Below are 19,144 nucleotides of genomic sequence, written 5' to 3' on the forward strand. Positions count from 1 at the left end.
GTATCTAAAAAGTCATGTAGTTCTTGATAGTTGTCAAATACAAAAATTAAACAGTTCAAACCAAAATAGATGTATTTGTTAGCCCCCTATCCTTTGCCTCACTTCTTACATTTCTGTGAATTGCAAAAGAGATTGTTTTGGGGCATTACAAGTACTTGGTATTCTTAAATGAAAAAAGATTGGACCAGGATGAAACTAATGTTCTGGCTTTAGTGTGACAAAATGGCCATGGTTGGATGGGACTTAGAGCAACCTGATCTAGTGAAAGGTGTCCCTGTCCGTGGCAGGGGAGTTGGAAGTAGATGTTCTTTAAAGTCCCATCCAAGCCAAGCCATTCCATGATTCTATGAAAAATTATAGTTTGTATGAATGCCAGTGGGGAAAAATGTTCACAGTTACACATCTCTGGGTGCCCTTTTAGTTCAGAGCTGCCTGAAGTGTTATCAGTGCAAAGTTCTAAGGAGGTTATAATAAGAGGAAGAAAGGAAATCATGGAGATTTCTGGGGGTAGGCCTACTCACGTCTTTGGAAATAAAGACCAGGATTTTGAGAACACATATTTAACAAATAATGGTGTTGAAGAAGCTATGGTGAGGGTAGCATGCATCCGAAAGAGAAGGAACAGAAAGCAAGAAAGCAGGACACATCCATTCAGTAAATGTTAACCTGTCTGCTTAAATAAGTAATAAACTCATGTGCAAGTTTCTAAAACCTGCCTGAGCCTCAGGACGTGATCAACTCTTGTTTTCCAAGATGCAGCCTCTGTTAGATGAGTAAGTGAAACAGATTCCTCCCTAATTTTCCAGCCATTTTCCTCGGCACAGCACACACTATGAAGTTCTAGTTCTGAGGAAAAATTTATCTGCCTTCTCTCAGAGCTCCATGCAGAGAATTTAAATAGGCAGCTGCTGAAACCCTATAGCACCAGGGAAAGTACCAAAATAAACCTGGAGTGGTCAGAACTACAAGAAACAGTGCTTCCCTTTCACCCCAGGTATTATGCAGTGTCCAGACTGTTGGAAATTGAATTCCTGTTTGTGGCTTGACTGTGATTATGTGGAATTTTTTCCATGGAAACATGTCCTACATTTCCCCTTGTTTCTGGGCAGCTGGGTCCTGACCAAGAGGAGGATTCAACAGAACAAGAGGCAGGACAGTCATTTGGCACTGAACTGTAGTGGTGATCTAGGACAAGGATTTCTTCTATATTTATAGGTTTTACTTTGAAGTGTCGTTAGATGGGAACAAATATAGTCCAAAGAGAAAACACCAGAAGCTTAGGGCTCTCTATTTTTTCAGGTTTAGGGCTCTTAAAATTAGTGAAGATTCAGGTTTTTGCTAGCCTGTTGCATCAGAGTTTCTCGCTTCCAGGTGTACTGGGGCTCATCTTCCATAAGAGGATGGTCTTCCACCGAAAATTCCTTCTCGATGGAACATGGCTTTGGAATCTGGAGGTTGTGGGTCTATTCCCCCTCTAGCCTGCACCACTAGGCCTCAACTTTGATGCAGGTGTCTGGAATCCATATTCTGCTAGGGATTACTACCCTAATCCCAAGTGAAGTGCATTGGAATCTGGCTAGATGGATGTACTTAAAATTTACACAGTATTTCTACATAGTGTTAAGGAGGCAGGTGTTTTTAGGCATGCTAGATTAGACTTCAAAGACACCTATTGTCCCCACAGAGAGAAAGTTGCCTGTGTTGCACAGAGATCTCCCATAGCAGGTTTTTCATGAATACCATCTTTTGTGACTCTATGTTCCTTGGATATGTGTGTGCCAGGCAGACTGAACAAGTGAACAAGTGATTTGAAATTTAGGTAAGACAATAGCTAAGTGAGGCACTTAAATAAAGTGATTGAGTGCTTAAATAGAATTGTTTTTACCTAAGTAGCAGTTTAAGTAATTGAGATGCATAGCTGCTGGGATGCAATTAAATTAGACCATGATCAAGACTATGAGGACACCACATAGTGTAGTACGAAATGTGGTGAGGCACCAGATTTTTCAGTGGTCTGTCAAGAGAATATGAAGCATTATTAGAGTGGAAAAAAATAAGAGATCCTCAGAGTACTGGGAAAAAGGGAGAAAGAATATAACATAAAAGGGTAAGTTATTAATAGATATGCAGAAAAGGTTATAAAAAACAGTTGAAATATCCCAAAACTAGTTAATCACAGGAAGAAGATTAAAAACTGATACAGCTTGAGTAATGTTATAATCACAAAATGAAAAACTTCAATGAGGAAGTTCTTTAAACAAAAAAGAATGTGTATGTGCAGTCACTCTGCACAGGAGGTTATAGAGGTTACACAAGGGAGATCAGGTTCAACAAACCCAGATTATGTGACCTTTCAGAAACAGGTGGATACTTTGGTAGAAAACTAGGACTCTGAAATACTATTTCTGTTATAATGCATTAAAATGATCCATAAGGAAGTGGTACTCAATTTTGAAAAGTCCTTCTTCATTGACAAAAGATTTTATTTATTGATTGGATTTTTTTTTAATATGAGAACACTTGTAACACTGGCCATGATAATTACTTGGGTTGGTTGTGTTGCTTTCCCATTTGTCCAGCCTTGTAGCATATTATAGACAAAAACAGTGGGGAATTTAGGAGTGATTCATTATTGTTTTTTTATTATTATGATGTTATTATGTATAATAATGACAAACAACATCATTCAAAGTATGATCATATTTTTTATTATTTAAACATCATTGAATTGAAACATAATTGCACACAATCAAAATACTGAACACTAAAAAATTTTGAAGTATTGCTTTATTCCTGAATTTTGTACTGCTAGCTACAGGTAGGACAAGATTGCTGGATTTTAACTATATTCATCTGCCTTGGAAAGGAGATAAATAATGTAGAAGATAAAAATTAATGAGAAGGAGAAACACACATTTGTATCACTTCTGAAACTGTTGTGCTGTCGTGTATGTGTGACATTTTCAGGCAAATAATAGTCAGTTGCATTTTCAGAGGTTTTGTGTCCTTCCCCTTGGTCATCATTGCCTAAACATAACTTTCCTTTGAAAACATGCATTTTGTGAACAGCAACTAATCATGATGTAGTATTAGAATATGACTAAATAAAATCTGGGGGATAATGTTATAATTTTCATCTTTTATTTTTGAACAGTGTTTATGGCTGTCCATTGGCAAAAAAAAGAAAAACACAAGATAAGCAACCCCAAGAACCAGCCCCCAAAAGAAAACCCTTTGTGGTTAAAGCAGACAACTCTTCAGTAGATGAGTGCTATGAAACTGATGGAACAGAGGAGATGGATGAAAAGGAAGAGGAAGAGGAGGAAGAGGATGAAGAGGAGGAGGAATATTCTGATGATAATGAGGAGCAAGGTGACGAGGAGGAGGATGATGAGGAGATAGATCGAGAAGAAGAAGAGGAGATTGAGGAGGAAGAAGAGGAGGATGAAGAGGAAGGTGAAGATGTGGAGGATGAAGAGGAGGAGGAAGAAGAAGAGGAGGAAGAAGAGGAGGAGGAGGAAGAACGTGGTAATAATCAGAGTATTAGTAAAAAGTAAACAATGTGTGTTTTCTGGGTTAATCTTCTAGTGTGGTGTGTGAGGATTTAGCTGTTCAGTTCTCATTAAAGCTAATGGAAGTCATGCAGTTAAATCTCTCTGCTCCACACTGAAAATATACCCCACTGTGTTCTCTTAACATTTATTTTAATAAGTCTGTCTTCCAAATGTTTTACACCAGCACTCACAGTTCAAACAAGGAGGGTGGAGGTATGTTTGTGCTAAAAATGCTTGCATAAAATGTAATCCTAGTGTGGATTAATGCATGAATTTACCAGGAGAATATTCACCAAGGTACAAGCAAAGCATCAGCTACAGCTGGGTGCCTGTACTGATCATTTGCAAGGGTATTTGCTAGATCTGTTTACAGGATGTCAACAATTGCCCACATAAATTCTGTCACAAGTTTGCAGATAATTTTTGTGAGCAAAAATGGACCTCTTCCCATTGAAAATTTTGCCCTATACTTCCCCCCACTGTAAGAAACTATTCAGAACTAACTATTATAATATACTTTGGTTCTTTTAGACTTCAATTTGTGTGCTTTAGTTGATTCTATTAAAAATACAGTGAGTGACAGTTTTACATAGATAACATCTTTCTAAAGTTTATATATTTTTGTTATCATGCCATGGCATAAATGCCATTTAGACATACAGGTTACTGGTAGTAACCAAATTAATGCAGTAGCATTGTGATTAGACTATTCAACTTTCTCTTTTTTTGGGATATTGGACTTCATATAATACTTTCAAAATATGTAATCACTGTCCATTTGCTCCTTATGCTGATGACAGACATCATAATGCACTGGGGTGAAATGAAGGAATCATGCAAAAATTAATGAGCTATCTAAAAAGTATTTTGTTCCCATTTCCAGGGAACACGTTTTTGGTTGGGTAGATTCACCTTTCTAACCAATAAAAATATAAGAAAAGCTTTCAGCACTCCTCAGTTGGATTCCTCTTAGGAACCAGGTATGAAAGTTGTGTGACTTTTGTTTCAGCATTCTGTAAGGTCAGATCTTAAATCTTAAAGACTTTGGAAGTGTTCTTTCTCTTTGGGTGAGATGGTGGCCAGCTGGGTGGCTATCAGAGTTTTCTCAGATACTGCATCTGTAGCGTTTCCTCAATTGCCTGAATTACCACAAAATTAGTAAAGGATAAATTGTCAGTCTTAAAAGTTGCATGAGTTTGATGCAACAAGGAAGTAATTTCCTTTTGCAGGGAACTCTGCTGTTTCAGAACCTGGAAGAGAAGCTGTGTTAGATGAGGCTGATGTGCAACTGCTGTTGCTCTCTTAATGAGCAAGTGCGGGATGTCCAGCAGTTTCTTCAAATATAGTGGTGACTAAGTTTGTTGGTGTATAGATTATGGTGCAACTGCTGCTGTGATTTCAGCTGACATTAAAACTTTGAATCTACACTATCAAAAATGATGAAAGGAAAAAAAAACAAAAACAAACCTAAAGCAAAACTCAAGAGCTCAAAAAAATTGCTTCTGGCAAGCCAGCAGGCTTGATCCTCAGTTTATTTTTCTATGATAATGAAACACAGTGGTTTACTTATTCTAACACAGTTACACATGCAGTTAGTGGTCCTAATCAATGTGAAGAGGCTGACATTGTTTTTTGACTGCTTTCCTTCCATATATAGTAGGCTGTGGTTAAGAACTGCAAAAAATTTACAAAGGTACCTCTATTAGCTGCTCTGCATATTACTTGAAATTAAAACTTACATAGGTCAAGTTTTTCTTAGGAACTCATGCGATTGCAGTAATAAAACAAAAGTATATTAATAAATAAATATATATTCTATATAAATGATTATGATAATGATATAGTCATTAAGAAAAATTCCTCTTGAAATCAGAGAAGTGATTATAGGATTTTATTTCAAAAGTATTTCATGATCCTTTTGAGTGTCAACATAGTAGTCAGTATGCAACAGTCCTAGTTAGAGCAGAGATGATTTACAAGGAAAAGTTTCTAGCAATTAATTAGGAAGGTAGTATGGAGTTCCTTATGTCTATGCCAAAGAGTAAAGAGTAATGACAGTTTGGTTGTTGTGAGGTCTAGAGGCTAATCAATAAATCATATTTTAAAAATAGTTTCTTTCCTATGATTTCCAGTAGGAATATAGATGTTTCACTTTATCCTGCTTGTAGCATAATCTGCATTGATAGAATTTGGACTGGTGATTTTCCAGAAAAATAAAGTGCAAAATTAGATATTCTTAAACTACATGGCCTGAATATGACTCTTGCCTTTACGTATTGACTATTTGGAAAATTAGATCTGTCAGCTATGAATTTAATAGTCAATCACTTGCTGCTCACTACAAGGTTCACTACAATATTGTAGCAAACCACCTTATAAGTCACCATAGCAGGAAGTCTTAATGTGCCATAGTATTCCTGTCCCTAGAAACAAAATGCAGAATTTTCCACTGGTCACCAGGATGGCTACACAGTTCTCATGAAAGTTTTTGTCACTAGTGCTGTAGATGATCGCAGTTCAGAAAAGTTCCAGAAGTAGCTATAATCTAGGTGAATGGAACACTTAAAATCATAAGTATTGGTGACAGAAGAATTCCATCAGCAAGTATAGGATAGGACTACAGAGGCAGAAATGGGGAGGAGGGGGAAGGGAGAGGGTAGGACTGTAATAGTAGGGTATTTTACTGTTTCTTAGGTCAAATTCAGTTTTCTAGCAGAAAAGGGTAAATCCTGGGAAACTCAGGTATGTCACTGTTGTGTCATTGCCCATTCCTTTTTTGCTTAAAGGAATGGGAATTTTGGATGGCATTCTCAGCAGATATAAGTAGTATACAGGTAATGTAGATAAACAATTCCTATTGGAAATACTTGGGCATTCACTGAAACCATCACAGCCTTTTTGAAAATCACGTCTTTGTAGCCTTATCATTAGTAATCTAAAGGACTTGGAAAATACAGATCTATCCTAACAGTCTGATAAATCTCAAAATATCAATTTAAAACTACAAGGAAAAAAATGAAGCAAACTTTTTCTGATTGGTCCTAAATTCTGTGCTTGTAGTTCTCTACACAATCCTTTGAACCAAAATTCATGTTTTAAACTCTCCATCAATAGCTAGCATATCCTCTAAATTTCCATTAAATCTGAATCTCTTTGAAGAGCAAGTATTTATCCACCTATCTATGAAGAGACTTGAGAAGCCCTTATGTTCAGCACAACTGCTAAAGGAAAGATGAATCTTTGTGATTTCCCTTCTGTCCCAGGGAAAAAAAGGAAAGATAGAGATGACCTGTGTTACCTGTGATAGCCTAACCTGTAAATTGAAATACAAATGGGAAGGAGTGAGAGTAAAGGCTTCTTTTGGAGCACGTGTTCTCTGTGATGGCAACTGCCAAGAACCTTTGGATTAAAAACTGAAGTGTGCATTCAGTTTTCAAGACAAACCAAAGTACCTTCTTTTGAGATGAGCTTGCTTCAGGTAGTTGGATCCTGAAGACCATTTCACAATGCTTTTCTATTTTAAAAAAAAAATCTCCCTTGGAGAAGGTCCTGGAATAGATGTTCCAAGGAGCCATTTAGTCCATATTACATGAAGACATTCAAACTGCTTGTACTCCAGATATTTTCTAATCAGGAACAGGAGGAGTTAGGTTGATTCTAGACCTAAGGAAATTTGATACATCATTCAAATCCATTTCACAGATGATGCTACAGAAATTAGTGCAATTTCTTAACAGGTGAATTAGGAGTCTTTTAGATGGTCCCTTACACTTTCTTTTGAACTCAAAGTAATTGGCATAACCAGTATACTAATATGTGGTATTGCACCGAATTTTTCAAGTGAAATACACTTCAGAAATAGCTGTAAACCAGATAGCAGTGTGTATTCAAAGGAGACACAGTACAGGTTTTTCTAATAAGAAAAGCAAGCACATGGACATAGATGTTCTACCTGTTTTCATATTTCATAGAATAATAAAATTATTTAGGTTGGAAGAGACCTCTAAGATCATTGAATCCAACGATATTTGTTTAAATTGTAGGATTGTTTTAAAAAAACTTCATAATGTTTTGTGTTTTTCTTTCATTTGCATGAACTCAACACAGATAGACCCTCAAAATGTGAAATCCATCTACCAGCTCTATTAGGATTGTTATTGCCCTCCACTATCTTCCTGATCCCCTTAGCAGATTGTGTCTGAAGCACTTGTGTCCTCTAAGCAAGAAAAGATGCAAACACTAATCTAAAAGATGAAAGAAGCCCATGTGCTGAGGAAAACATGTTGCCACAGAGCTTTCCAGCTGTGCATGCTGCTGAAAGCACTCCTGATAACGTAAACATCTTGATGAAACGAAGACAACCTATCTGTATTAGCAAGGTCATCTGTCAGCCTGCTGACCACTAATCATGTTCATTTATTCAAACTGCTAGAAGGAAAGTGGTCATCTGTTTGATGAACACAGTAGGTGATCAGTCTTAATCAGAGCAGAGAGCTAAATTCACGTGTACTCACAGACAAAACACCTAGTAGAAGTAAATTATAGCTTTAAATTAAGAGGCCAGAAAGCATCATTTCACTGCCTAGGACAATGTGTATGGGAAAAAGTGTCTTTTTTGAGGCCAAAGAAGACTAAAAAAATACCTGATGTTTACATAAGACAAAGCAGATGTAAACTCTTTGCTAATACATTTTACTGTTGTACTGTACCTTGATTAAAGAAGATAGCCTGTGCTTAACATGTCTCACACCCTAATAATAGCCACTTGAAGAAAACAAAAAATTAAGAGTTGCTGCTGGACGACAGTTATCCTGGCCAGTGCATTCTTTTCCTCTGGATAAAAAGTTCAAGTTACTTTCTGGTCTAGTTACCAGTCTGGTCTTGTTAAATGCTCAAGCCAGGGAGTTGTTGAGTCAAGGCTCAGGATAAGAACTTTTATTGATACCGAGATTAGCTCAGTTGATAAGAGCATAATGCTAATAATACCCAAGCTGTGTGTTTGATCCCTTTATAAGCCATTTTCTTAAGAGTTGCACTCGATGATCCTTGGAGTTCCCTTCCAACTTAGAATATTCTGTGAATCTGTGATAACTGCTTTTTCCATTGAAGAAGCAAGCATGGATTACAACATGTTCTGCTGTTTAGCTGTTTATATTTCATACTGAGAGATTAAGCCTCAGCATTTTCACTAAAAACTTTTGTTGGAAATAATGCAATTAAAACATTTGGTACTGGTAGTTCAGGCCTGGAAACCCCAAGGTTGTTGGAGTAGGGTGGGGAAACAGCTAGGTGGTAAATATCCCCTGGATACTTCTAGTTCTTGTGGAAAAAGTTTGGATCTTTTTGTTATTGTTATGTGTTTGTGGTTGGTTGGTTGTTCAGTTGGTTGGTTTGTTGATTGCTTAAATATGACTCAAGTGTTAGTAAATTCTGCTTTTTACTGTGTTCCATGCTCAAGGGCTTTACTATACATAGACAATATAATTTAAACTCATTAAACAGCAATATTTAAACATAATTTTAAATTCTCTTAAGTAAGATTGGGTTTGATACTGAGTTGTTTGCATCAAGACAAGTCAAGAATAGCTTTATGTCAGTAGAGTTCCATTTATGTGAGGTGATATGTTGCACATGTCATCCCTAAGTTTTCTCTGTTTGAAAACTATTTTAGAAGACTTACTTCAATTTGAATTTTTAACTCAGAAGCTCAGTAAAACTTCTGGGCTGTGTCTAAAAACTTAGATTTATTTAACTCTCCATCTTATATATTTAATTCCTTTCCTACAAACAAAAGGACTTAAATGATTATGTGGAATATCCTCCAAAAGCAAATTATTCAATTATAGCTTTCTGTAGTGTAAGGAGATTATTCACCTTTGATGAGACAGATTATAGATCTCTATCATACACAACTTCAGTTGATGTAAGCAGGAATTCTGTAGAGGACACTGGCATACTTAAAGCATTCATGGTGTGAACTGAAGGCCTTGGTAAAAGCATCAAGGAGCACATTCAGCACCACATCTTAGACTTCAATGCTGCTTTGTTCTTAAACTGTTTCACATGGCATGGGGCTGCTTTATTGTGTTTTTAATACACTAACCCCTTCATTCAGTGTTAGCTGAACATGTGATGTTGGGCCCTTGTACTGTCAAATTGTTTCTGGGCTTGTCTGTGACCAAAGCTTTCTCTAGTTTTGCCAGAGCAGTAGGTTTGGAAAGGAAGCATGTCTGTGCAGCACTGCTTTGGATTCTCACAGGTTGCGCTCCTCAGGGAAAGGCTGCCTTTTCTGCATTTCCATTGCATCCTTCTGTCTGCAGAAAAATGCTGAGTAGATCCTTGACTTTTTCCTATTTCATTTTATGTCTGGCAAGATCTTACTGTAAAATTAATTCTTTCTGGAATAAGATGGATTGGAGAAGAAATTAAAGTGCTGTAGTCTTGGAGCTGTAGCTCTGTTCTCACTTAGACTCTCTGTAACCTGTTTATTGCCAATGATCTGGTTTTGGCACAATTGTGCCAAGAAGCCAGTTGGTTATATGATGTAGTGCTTTAAAGAACCAATAATTAACTCAATTTATATAGCAGCTCTTTGCATCCATATTTGTAAATGACCTGACGCTTTTGTAGAAGGTCTCACATCTGGAATATGTCACTTTTAGAAACATATCCAGGGGTTGTACAGAACTGATCTCTTCATGATCTCTCTTTGAATTGCTTTGTCACAGTGCTACTTCAAAGAGTCCATTGCCCACACTGTACTGCACCTTACACAGTGACCACAGATTCTGTGTGAATCCTTCTGGACACTACAGAAGTAATAAGTCTTTAAAATAACATTTGCTTGGTCAGTATTGGAGGTTCCTGGTTTTCCTCTTGTGTTTAGAGTGCAGCTCTACGAGCAATTTTGATGACCCTCTCAATTCACAATTCTCGCTGGGCTTACAGTGTTTGTCCTAAAAGAGTGAACACAAACAGTAGCTTTTTACCCTGAAAAGCAGAGAACTTTATTTGGTAGCTGTGGGAGTTAATTTTGCCTTATTAGAGCTCCTCCAGGAGATAATAAAATTAAATAAAATTACAGACTGGGTTGATAATTTCTTCTGATCCATGTCCATTCTCACAAATCAAATTTGCAGTCCTAGAAAATACCTCAAATCACAGAATTTTTTTTAACTGAAACATATAAACCTAAAAAAGAATTATTTTGAAACATAAACATTGATGTCTAATGAACATGTATATGTACTTTTGAAGACTTGTGTTATGGATGCATTTCTTCCTTATTTTATAGGTCTCAAAGCAATTGAATTCTTTTCTTTTGTCACTGATATCACATATGACATAGTGTTTTTTATCATAAGAAATACCTGCCCTTCTGTAAATTATGTATGCAATATTTTTCCTTGACAGTAGATTCTGGGAGCTACAGATTCTGCTGTTCTAAGCAAGCTGAACAGCAAGGAAGGCCAAATCATTTAGCAGAATACAAAAAACCCAAACAAACAAACAAACTAAACCAAACTAATGACAGGAAAGAAACCACCTTAAGGAGACTGGGTTTGGTCAATGTTACTGAAATCCTCACAATTATGTGGTTACATTAAGGCTTCATGCAGAAAGTACTGAAAATTGTCACTAACATGAAGCATTTCAAGTATCTATATCACCACATGGAGAGTGTGTCATATATTATATGCTGTCTGCAGTAAACATTATTGCTATAGCAAAAATTTGTGGTGGCTCTGTCAGAGAAAGTTAACAGGATTGACAACTCAAGATTTAGTCGGGGTTTATTAGGTGAACTCATCATGTGATAGTTCTGTCGTCCCAAAAGCTTAATTTTTCAGCCTATACTATAAAATAGGAAGAGCAAGTACTAGTATTGCTGTGACACTAAAGGAATGCCACAGAAGAACTGAACTTAAAATTACAAAACCAGACAAATCAAGCAGACATTTTCCTCCTTGTGCTCCACAGACGTGGATTGATTACTGACAGAACAAGAGCAAGGTCTGTGTGTCATGAACATTTCCAGTCACCTAACACAGGAGTGTTTGCAAAGCTGCTCAGGCCCTTGTCAGACTAGGGTTCTGTCATTACAAAGCATATGTGGTGAGATTCCTTACTATTCATATACTTAAGGCAAGCTGTGCAACTGCTTTGCTTCAGATTTCTATTGTATCAAATCTATTGTTCCACCAACTGCCTCCACTTATTATAGAGTTCTGTATAAACAAGATACATCTGCTAAGCAATTTCTTGGACACCCTGTAAAAAACTGGGCTGAAGATTTACAGAATATTGTCATTCTGCCATCTGCAATAATTAAAACATTGTTCAACTTTAAGGCTGGCATCCAGTGGAAAGTTAAGAATTGTTTCTTCTTCTATTGCAATGTGTTGAATAAAACTTTGCCCTCAGATCATTAAGAGAAAAATATATTTTAAAAAGTAATAGTGCAAATAGAGAATATCAGATCATTATTATGAAATGATTTTTAGGAATAGGGCTGAAGTTGGACTTATAAAAAGTATACTAAACTTTATAGTAGTGTTTGTTTATTATCTAGTGAGCACAGTCTATGAATGTCCTTCCCCGGAAATACAGGCAAAAAGAACAACTTTTAAATGAATAGAAACTGGAATTTTATGATTAGGTTCCAAGGATCCTGTTACATTTATGGAACAAGATAAATGTTTCATGATAGAATGGAATGAAAATTGTGCCCCTATCTGTAATGCAGGTGCCTGAGCTAAGTGTAACAAGTGATGCAGGAGTTCAATGCCACATGTCCTTCGTTCCTAGCACAGGAGGTTGGGGACTAGACCGGTGACTGCTTTGCATAGGGAATGCTCTCACACACGGTGATGGAGCTCTATCACACCCCAGAAGAAGCACTCAAGGACTGCTATAGGCCAAAGGGGATCATTCTCCTGAGGAAGCAGGCCATGCTGAGCTCTGTCTTTGCTCCAGGGACCCTGTAACCATCTTATGGCTTGACTTCTTAATATTAGGCTACAAAATCAGTCGTGGGTACAGGGAAGAGATGCTGCATTTCTATCTTCAAGGCAAATGTCCTTGTATAATGTCTGCAATAAACACGTATTTTTGCATGACCAATTAGCATTAAAATAAGTATGGGTCTTAAAGTATGGGTCTTATTCTACTCTTGTGTTTTTGGCTCCCTAATGGATCTTGAATCCAGTCTAGCTTTTATTCTGGTGACTAGCAAATGTTTTTAGGAAATATGATATGGAATCTATATAAACCATGAGAGCTTTTACTCTTCTGTTTCCTTAGTGAGTTACCCACTAAACAATGTGTATTACCTGGGCGATGGGCAAATGGGGGTGAGCAGGGGAAATGAAGAAGGAAACAAACCGTTCTTTTCTTGGCTACAAATTAGGCTAGCCAATCAAAGCAACACTTCATGGGAAGCCTTTTTCTTTCAGGTGTACATTAGAGCCATAACTATTGGATTAGGTTTGTCTGGAAACTTATGTATGAAAAGATCCAGTGTCTGGAATCTTTTGGTGCTTAAATAGCAGATAGACAGAGAGCTTTGTAAGGCTGGAGCTGTACACATCGGAGCAGAGCTTTGAACGATTGATTGGTGTTAAGGTGTCTCCCAGATTTAAGGCACAGATGAGTATAGATGTAGTTGTATCACCAAGAAATAGAGGAATATGATTGTTCTTTTCTATACAACATGCCACATGAGAAGTCTAATCTGAAAGTGTTTTAGAGATTACTGATGCTATTTGTAAGATTTTTTTAAAGTGATTTATGTTGAAATCCTCATTAAAGATATGGTATGAGTTTAAGAAAAAAATTTGATTCAGCAGCTGGAGGGTCTTCAGACCCAGAGGTGGAAACAATAAGTTCCAAATGTAAAAGTGATGACAGGGTTATGCAGGAAAGAAAAATGCAGAAAGATGTAAAGAAACACTTAGGAGGTGAGCATGGGAATACGGCAGAGAGCAAATGAAATAGGCTGTTAGGATTCCTTCATGGACAGCAGGAAATGACAGATGTGAAAGCTGCAGTAAAGAATCTTTAAATTAAAAGTTAAAAGGCTTTAAGATGGAAGATCAGGGCTAAACAAAATGCCCACACCGACAGGCAATGCAGCACAGTTTTTTTTTGCTATATTTTCTCCTCCCTAGTTATATGTGAGCATTTTCCTATAGTTCATGATGTGAAGTAGCTTACTGTGTCTTATTTTCTTAATAATAGAATTCTTTATCATTGTCATTAGTAGAATCAGAACTAGACACATTCAGAGCACTTTTAGAACCCCATCCAATATGTGTGGACTCTCTCAGACTTTTTATAGTACTGTAAATAAGGATTTTTAAACTATACTTGATGTCTGTATAAGATACAAACAGCAATGAATCCAAATTACTAACTGTTTAAAAAATGCATAACTAAAATTAATAGCACTGTATTTTTTAAAGAAAGAATTACTGTCCTCTGGCAAGTAAGTGTTTTGCTTGAAATCTGCAAATTGCACATCAAGAAGATAGGCAATGTAGAAATAATGTACACAGTTTATCTGAGTTTTAGGAATGGATTCGATGCAGTTCCATTTAATAAATTCATTTTAAGTCATAAAACATAATACAGCACCAGATACAAAAGAACAGAGAGGAAAAGTTCATGTTGGATAGGTTAATTCCTGGCTCAGATACTTTAGTGCACAGAAAGTTAAGTTAATGAGACTAGAATCTAAAAATAGTCACACAAAAGGCAATTTTAAGGGAGCAGTATGTTAAGGTGAAAAAAAACCAACATAAATAATTTCAGGCAGAAGTAAAGGTATTGACTTTATCTCACATACATTACTTTCACCAGAGGACTCCAGCAAAATAGCTTCTAGGCTGAAGGATCCTGAGACCAGACTCAGACTCAGGTTTTAGTTTTGTCTGGTGTAAGGTTTTCTCTGTATCTACATGCATGCATGTTGGAAAACTGGCTATTGTGGTTGTTTCATTTATTTGTTTGTTGCTTGTTGTTTCTGCGAGGATAGTTATTCTCAGCACACAGATTTCAGCCATGCACTGAGGCTGTGCTGCTGAACTCGGTTTAGGCCCTGTGAGACTGGCAACAAAGTCACCCCATCTTAGCTAGTAGGTACATATTTAGTTGGAAATTTATAGAAATGTATGTAAATATGTAGGTTGTTACATTTTTCCAGCAAATACTCTCCTTTTAAAAAATACAAGCTTTCATCATTGGGACAGATATTCCAGTGCAGATATGAATAGCAATGTGAAATCACTCAAATTCTAAAATGGGAGCAGTGTGAGGTCTTCAGATGAACAGGTACTTGAAAGAGCCTCACTGGAAATACCTTTCCAGATGCTATAGTGACATAAAAGGTGATCTATATCTGGTACTGTAGCATACATTTCCTGCATTTAACAGCTGTCTGGTACTCTCATTCTTACACACTTCCAGTCACATGGGCTATCTGTACAGGTAGATGGCAAATAAACAGAAGGTGCTAAAGACTCTTTGCAGCTTGCTAAGAGCCATTGAGTCACCATTTTCTCTTTTTTGAGGCCCCCTCAAAAAAGAGAAATGTGTATGTGTACTTGGCTGACTGGAGTAGCTTGATTGGGCAGGGTTGACCCTTACTAGGTGCCAGGTGTCCACCAAAGCCACTCTTATCATTTCCCTCCTGAGCTGAGATAAAGTCAGGTAGAGATAACTCACCAGTTGCCTTCAAAGGCAGAACAGAGTCAACTTAGGGAAATTATTTGAATTTACCAATGAAAATCAGAGGAGGATAATGAGAAGCAAAATAAAGCCTCTTTTCCAGGGTCTGCCTGCTCTCTTCAGTGGTGCAGGGAGAAAGGGAATGAGGGTTACAGGCAGTTCATCACAGGTTGTTTCTCCCACTGCTTCCTTCTCAGGGAAAGGAGTCCTTCCCCTGTTCAGTTGTGGGATCCCTCCCATGGGAGACAGTCCTCCATGAATTTCAGTTTGAGTCTTTCCCATGGGCTTCAGTTCTTACACTGCTCCAGCATGGGTCCCTTTCTACAGGGTGCAGCCCTTCAGGAGCAGATTCCTCCAGTATGGGTCCTCCATGGGGTCACCAGTCCTGCCAGCAAACTTGCTCCACCACAGGCTCCTCTCTCCATAGGGCTACAGATCCTGACAGGAGCCTTTTTCATTGCAGTCTTCCTTCAAGCATCCACTTGCTCAGATGTGGGCTCCTCCACAGGCTGCAGGTGGATCTCTGCTCCACCAGGGACCTCTAGGGCCTGCAGGGGCACAGCTGCCTCACCATGGTCTGTACCACAGGCTGCAGGGGAATCTCAGCTCCAGTGACTGGAGCATCTCCTACCCCTCCTGTTCCTCTCACATATTCTCACTTAACTCTTCTCTGTCTGCAGTTACTTCTGCCCAATAAATTGTATTTTGCCTTCTTAAATATGTTATCACAGAGATCTTCCTACCATCATTGATGGGCTCAGCCTTTGCCAGCAGTGGAGCTGGTTGGCATTGGCTCTCATGAACATGGGGAAGTTGCTGGAAGTTGTAGCCCACCCTGCTACCAAAACCTTGCCATGTAAACCCATGGTAAATGGTTTACATTTGCCTTACTTGTTCCTTCTGAAATGTGTTCTCCATTTATCCCAGCTTATGGGTTTTCCTGCCATTGTCCCTTCAGTCACATTAATCAGTGACTACATCCATGTGAGTGAATAAAACAGACGATAGTCCAGTCATTTAATGCTGAGTTCAACTGTTGCATGATTTGTGTGTATATACAGCTAATCTTTTACCATCCAAAATATGTTCACCACATTCAAACTCCTCGGGAATGGTCCCTAACCAGTGCTTCTTCACTTCATCTGGACACTGCTGGAAAACTTCTACATCACTCAAGTCAAAATCATGCCAGAGCCTTGCTAAGAGTATAGCAGCATGAATAATCACATTTGACTTCTCCATTTACTGTTCCATCATTAATTAATAGGGACAGAAGAGAATATTAATAATAGAGGGCTATAACCAAAGACGTAAAGAATTCTTTGTGTTTACTTTCTTCTTACACTATGGATTATTACTCAGCCTTTCCTGTCATGAGAACATAGGGAATGAGACAAATGCAGATTAAAAAGCTAGATGAAGGGATAAAAATAAAGGAACAAACACCCTAACTAAAACTTTTACATTTCAGATGAAGTAAAGTCTGGCACTTGTGCGTATAGATTTCTTTGTCTTTCCAGATTCTTTGGCACTGAACTCATTGAGGGGATAAAAAGAGAGACATGAAGAAGAAATTTCAATGCCATATTTCAATACCATATTTAGCAGTTCTGTCATCCTCTAGAATGGTAGTGATATGTGCCTCTGTCCCTTTGGCCAGTCAGGTCAGCTTATCAAAGCACAAACAGGCTTTTTTTTGGTAATCAAACACAACTATAAAAAAGTAATTAAACTTATAATGGAGACCAAACAATAATGTAAATTATACAGTCATGAGCATATATCCCATCCAAAGCATCTGTAGCACCCCATCCACATCAGCCTTTCTTGATATATCTTTGTCTATCTACAACCAAAAGATAGCTTCTTTTGGGTATCTCCTCATTCCTTTCACTGAGCAGTTCCTACTGTATCATACTAAAGATACCATTGAAATTCAGCAAGGATCAACTTGAAAATTTTGAGTGAAAGCAATATGAATAGGATTCACCCCATCAGTTTAATTGATAATGAATCAAGATAAACAGTCACTTCTGGGGGATAATTCAGCCAATCTACTATAGATACCTAGGTTAGGATGAAAAATCATATCCCAGGATGCATGTTTTTGTCCATTAGCTGTAAATGGAATCTAGATGAGTAGCTCATATGGAGACATGTTCAGTATGGCCTGACACTGAGTCAGAGATCTGAGCTGAAAAGAAAACCAGTAAAAAGAGATTATGTATCCCTATACTAAGGATTCCAACCTCTTGTCTCAGTGAGAAAGATATTGCTTTATGAACTGAAAAATGTGTTCTTCAGGCTGCATCCTTTGTAAAGCAATGAATATGGAGAGATATTCACAGGTCACTGTGAATAGGCACAGGTCACTGTTTCTGGAGCACTCTTAGGAATAGCCCCATGAGAAGCTCCATACCAGGAGCTCTCTGAGTGGGTGTTGTGCCATCAGTGCAGCTGGTCCTCTGCTCCCCTGCTGTCTTCCTGCTGTATCCCAGTATCTGGAGAATAGCTTTGGTTTCCTCATTGCCTGGTGCCCTGCTGAGCTGTGGAACCCTGAGAGAAGGCAAGAAACTGCCAAACTCCATTGAATCATTATAAGGCTGTGAGATAAAATATCTTGCCTCCCTCATATTGACTTCCCGGGGAGAAAAAGTAGGATGAAATGAATGCCAGTCATCAGCTAAAGCCATCTCATTATCTGCCCAGACAGAAGTCAAGTTAAAACAATTAAGGGCTGCCTGAACTTGATTCACAAAGAAGTGTGGACCAGGTGGGAGTGACTGGCTAAATTTCCTGCCCTTGAAAACCCAGCATATCCACTTCTGTTGACAGATAATCTCAGCAAATTTCTTCTCAAACCTAAACATATGCCTTTATACCAAATATTGCAGATACCGCAAACTAAACAAGCAGGCTTCATACCAGTCAAGGACCTTTCCTACTTAAAGGCATGCCTGTAGGTAACCAAAAAGTATTTTCTGTTGTCTCTGTGGTGGAGGAAAACAAGATAATTCCCAGAAAATTAATTGCCTTTTGACTTTTGGAAATAATACTTTGGAAATAAAGGCTGTCAGGATGAAAAGACTTGAGAAACAGAAATCAAAAGGAAAAGAAATTATTATTCCATTTTATGCAGCACTTACTCTTTTTTATGTGGAGTAATAGGCCGAGTTTTGGAGCATCATCATCACAAGATGCTCCAAAGACATCATTTTGTCCATCAGCGCACATCTTGAAATATTGGAGTCCAGTGATGAACAACCAGGATGATTAAAGAGCTGGACCACATGACGTGCAGAAACACTGAAAAAACCTAGTTTGTTCACTTGAGGAAGAAAAAGCTAAGGGGAGAACTTAGGCTTCAGCTACTTGTACAGAGAGTGGACAGAAGATGTTAGTGTGTAGCAAGAGACAAGATGCAAGTTGTAACAAAAAATCAATCCATTTAGAAATAAGAATGAATTTCTGATTATGATAGTGGTCAAACACTGGAATAGACTTCCCAGAGATGCTGTGGTATTTCTATCCTGGAAGACCCTTAAAGCTGAACTAACAGAACAGGGCCCTGATAAGTGCTCTAAGTTGGCACTTTTTTTGAGCAGATGTTGTACCACAAAGCCTCTCGAGGTCCCTTCCAGCCTCAGCTACTGCATGATTCCGTGGCATCAGTGCACTGTCAATAGCATGTGACAGTCTCTTAAGATCAAAGAAAGGCAAACAGTATCTTGTGGTGAAATGACAAAATCTTAAACATATTGGCTTGAGTCGGAACCTAGATAACCTTTAAGAAGCTCTTGCAGTCTGGCACTTGAAGCAAAATTACCTCAGTCATGATCTTGTCAGAAGGCCTGTCAGATATC

General features: G+C 37.9%; 1 protein-coding gene across 20 annotated transcripts in view; it reads left to right on the top strand.

Moving 5' to 3' along the window:
• The window catches only part of MYT1L (myelin transcription factor 1 like), a 308,980-nt gene that overhangs the window by 201,066 nt on the left and 88,770 nt on the right, over positions 1-19,144 (top strand). For 14 of the 20 annotated variants that reach the window (XM_071441443.1, XM_071441425.1, XM_071441472.1 and 11 more), the window contains exon 6: positions 3,155-3,528. In XM_071441443.1, the coding sequence (XP_071297544.1) occupies positions 3,155-3,528 (374 nt within the window). The remainder of the gene's footprint in view (positions 1-3,154; positions 3,529-19,144) is intronic. The other 6 variants (XM_071441452.1, XM_071441572.1, XM_071441497.1 and 3 more) reach the window with 1 other exon arrangement.

The sequence above is a fragment of the Agelaius tricolor genome, unplaced genomic scaffold (assembly GCF_023055355.1).
Source record: "Agelaius tricolor isolate 1412-34295 unplaced genomic scaffold, bAgeTri1.0.p SCAF_1, whole genome shotgun sequence".
Lineage (NCBI taxonomy): Eukaryota > Metazoa > Chordata > Aves > Passeriformes > Icteridae > Agelaius > Agelaius tricolor.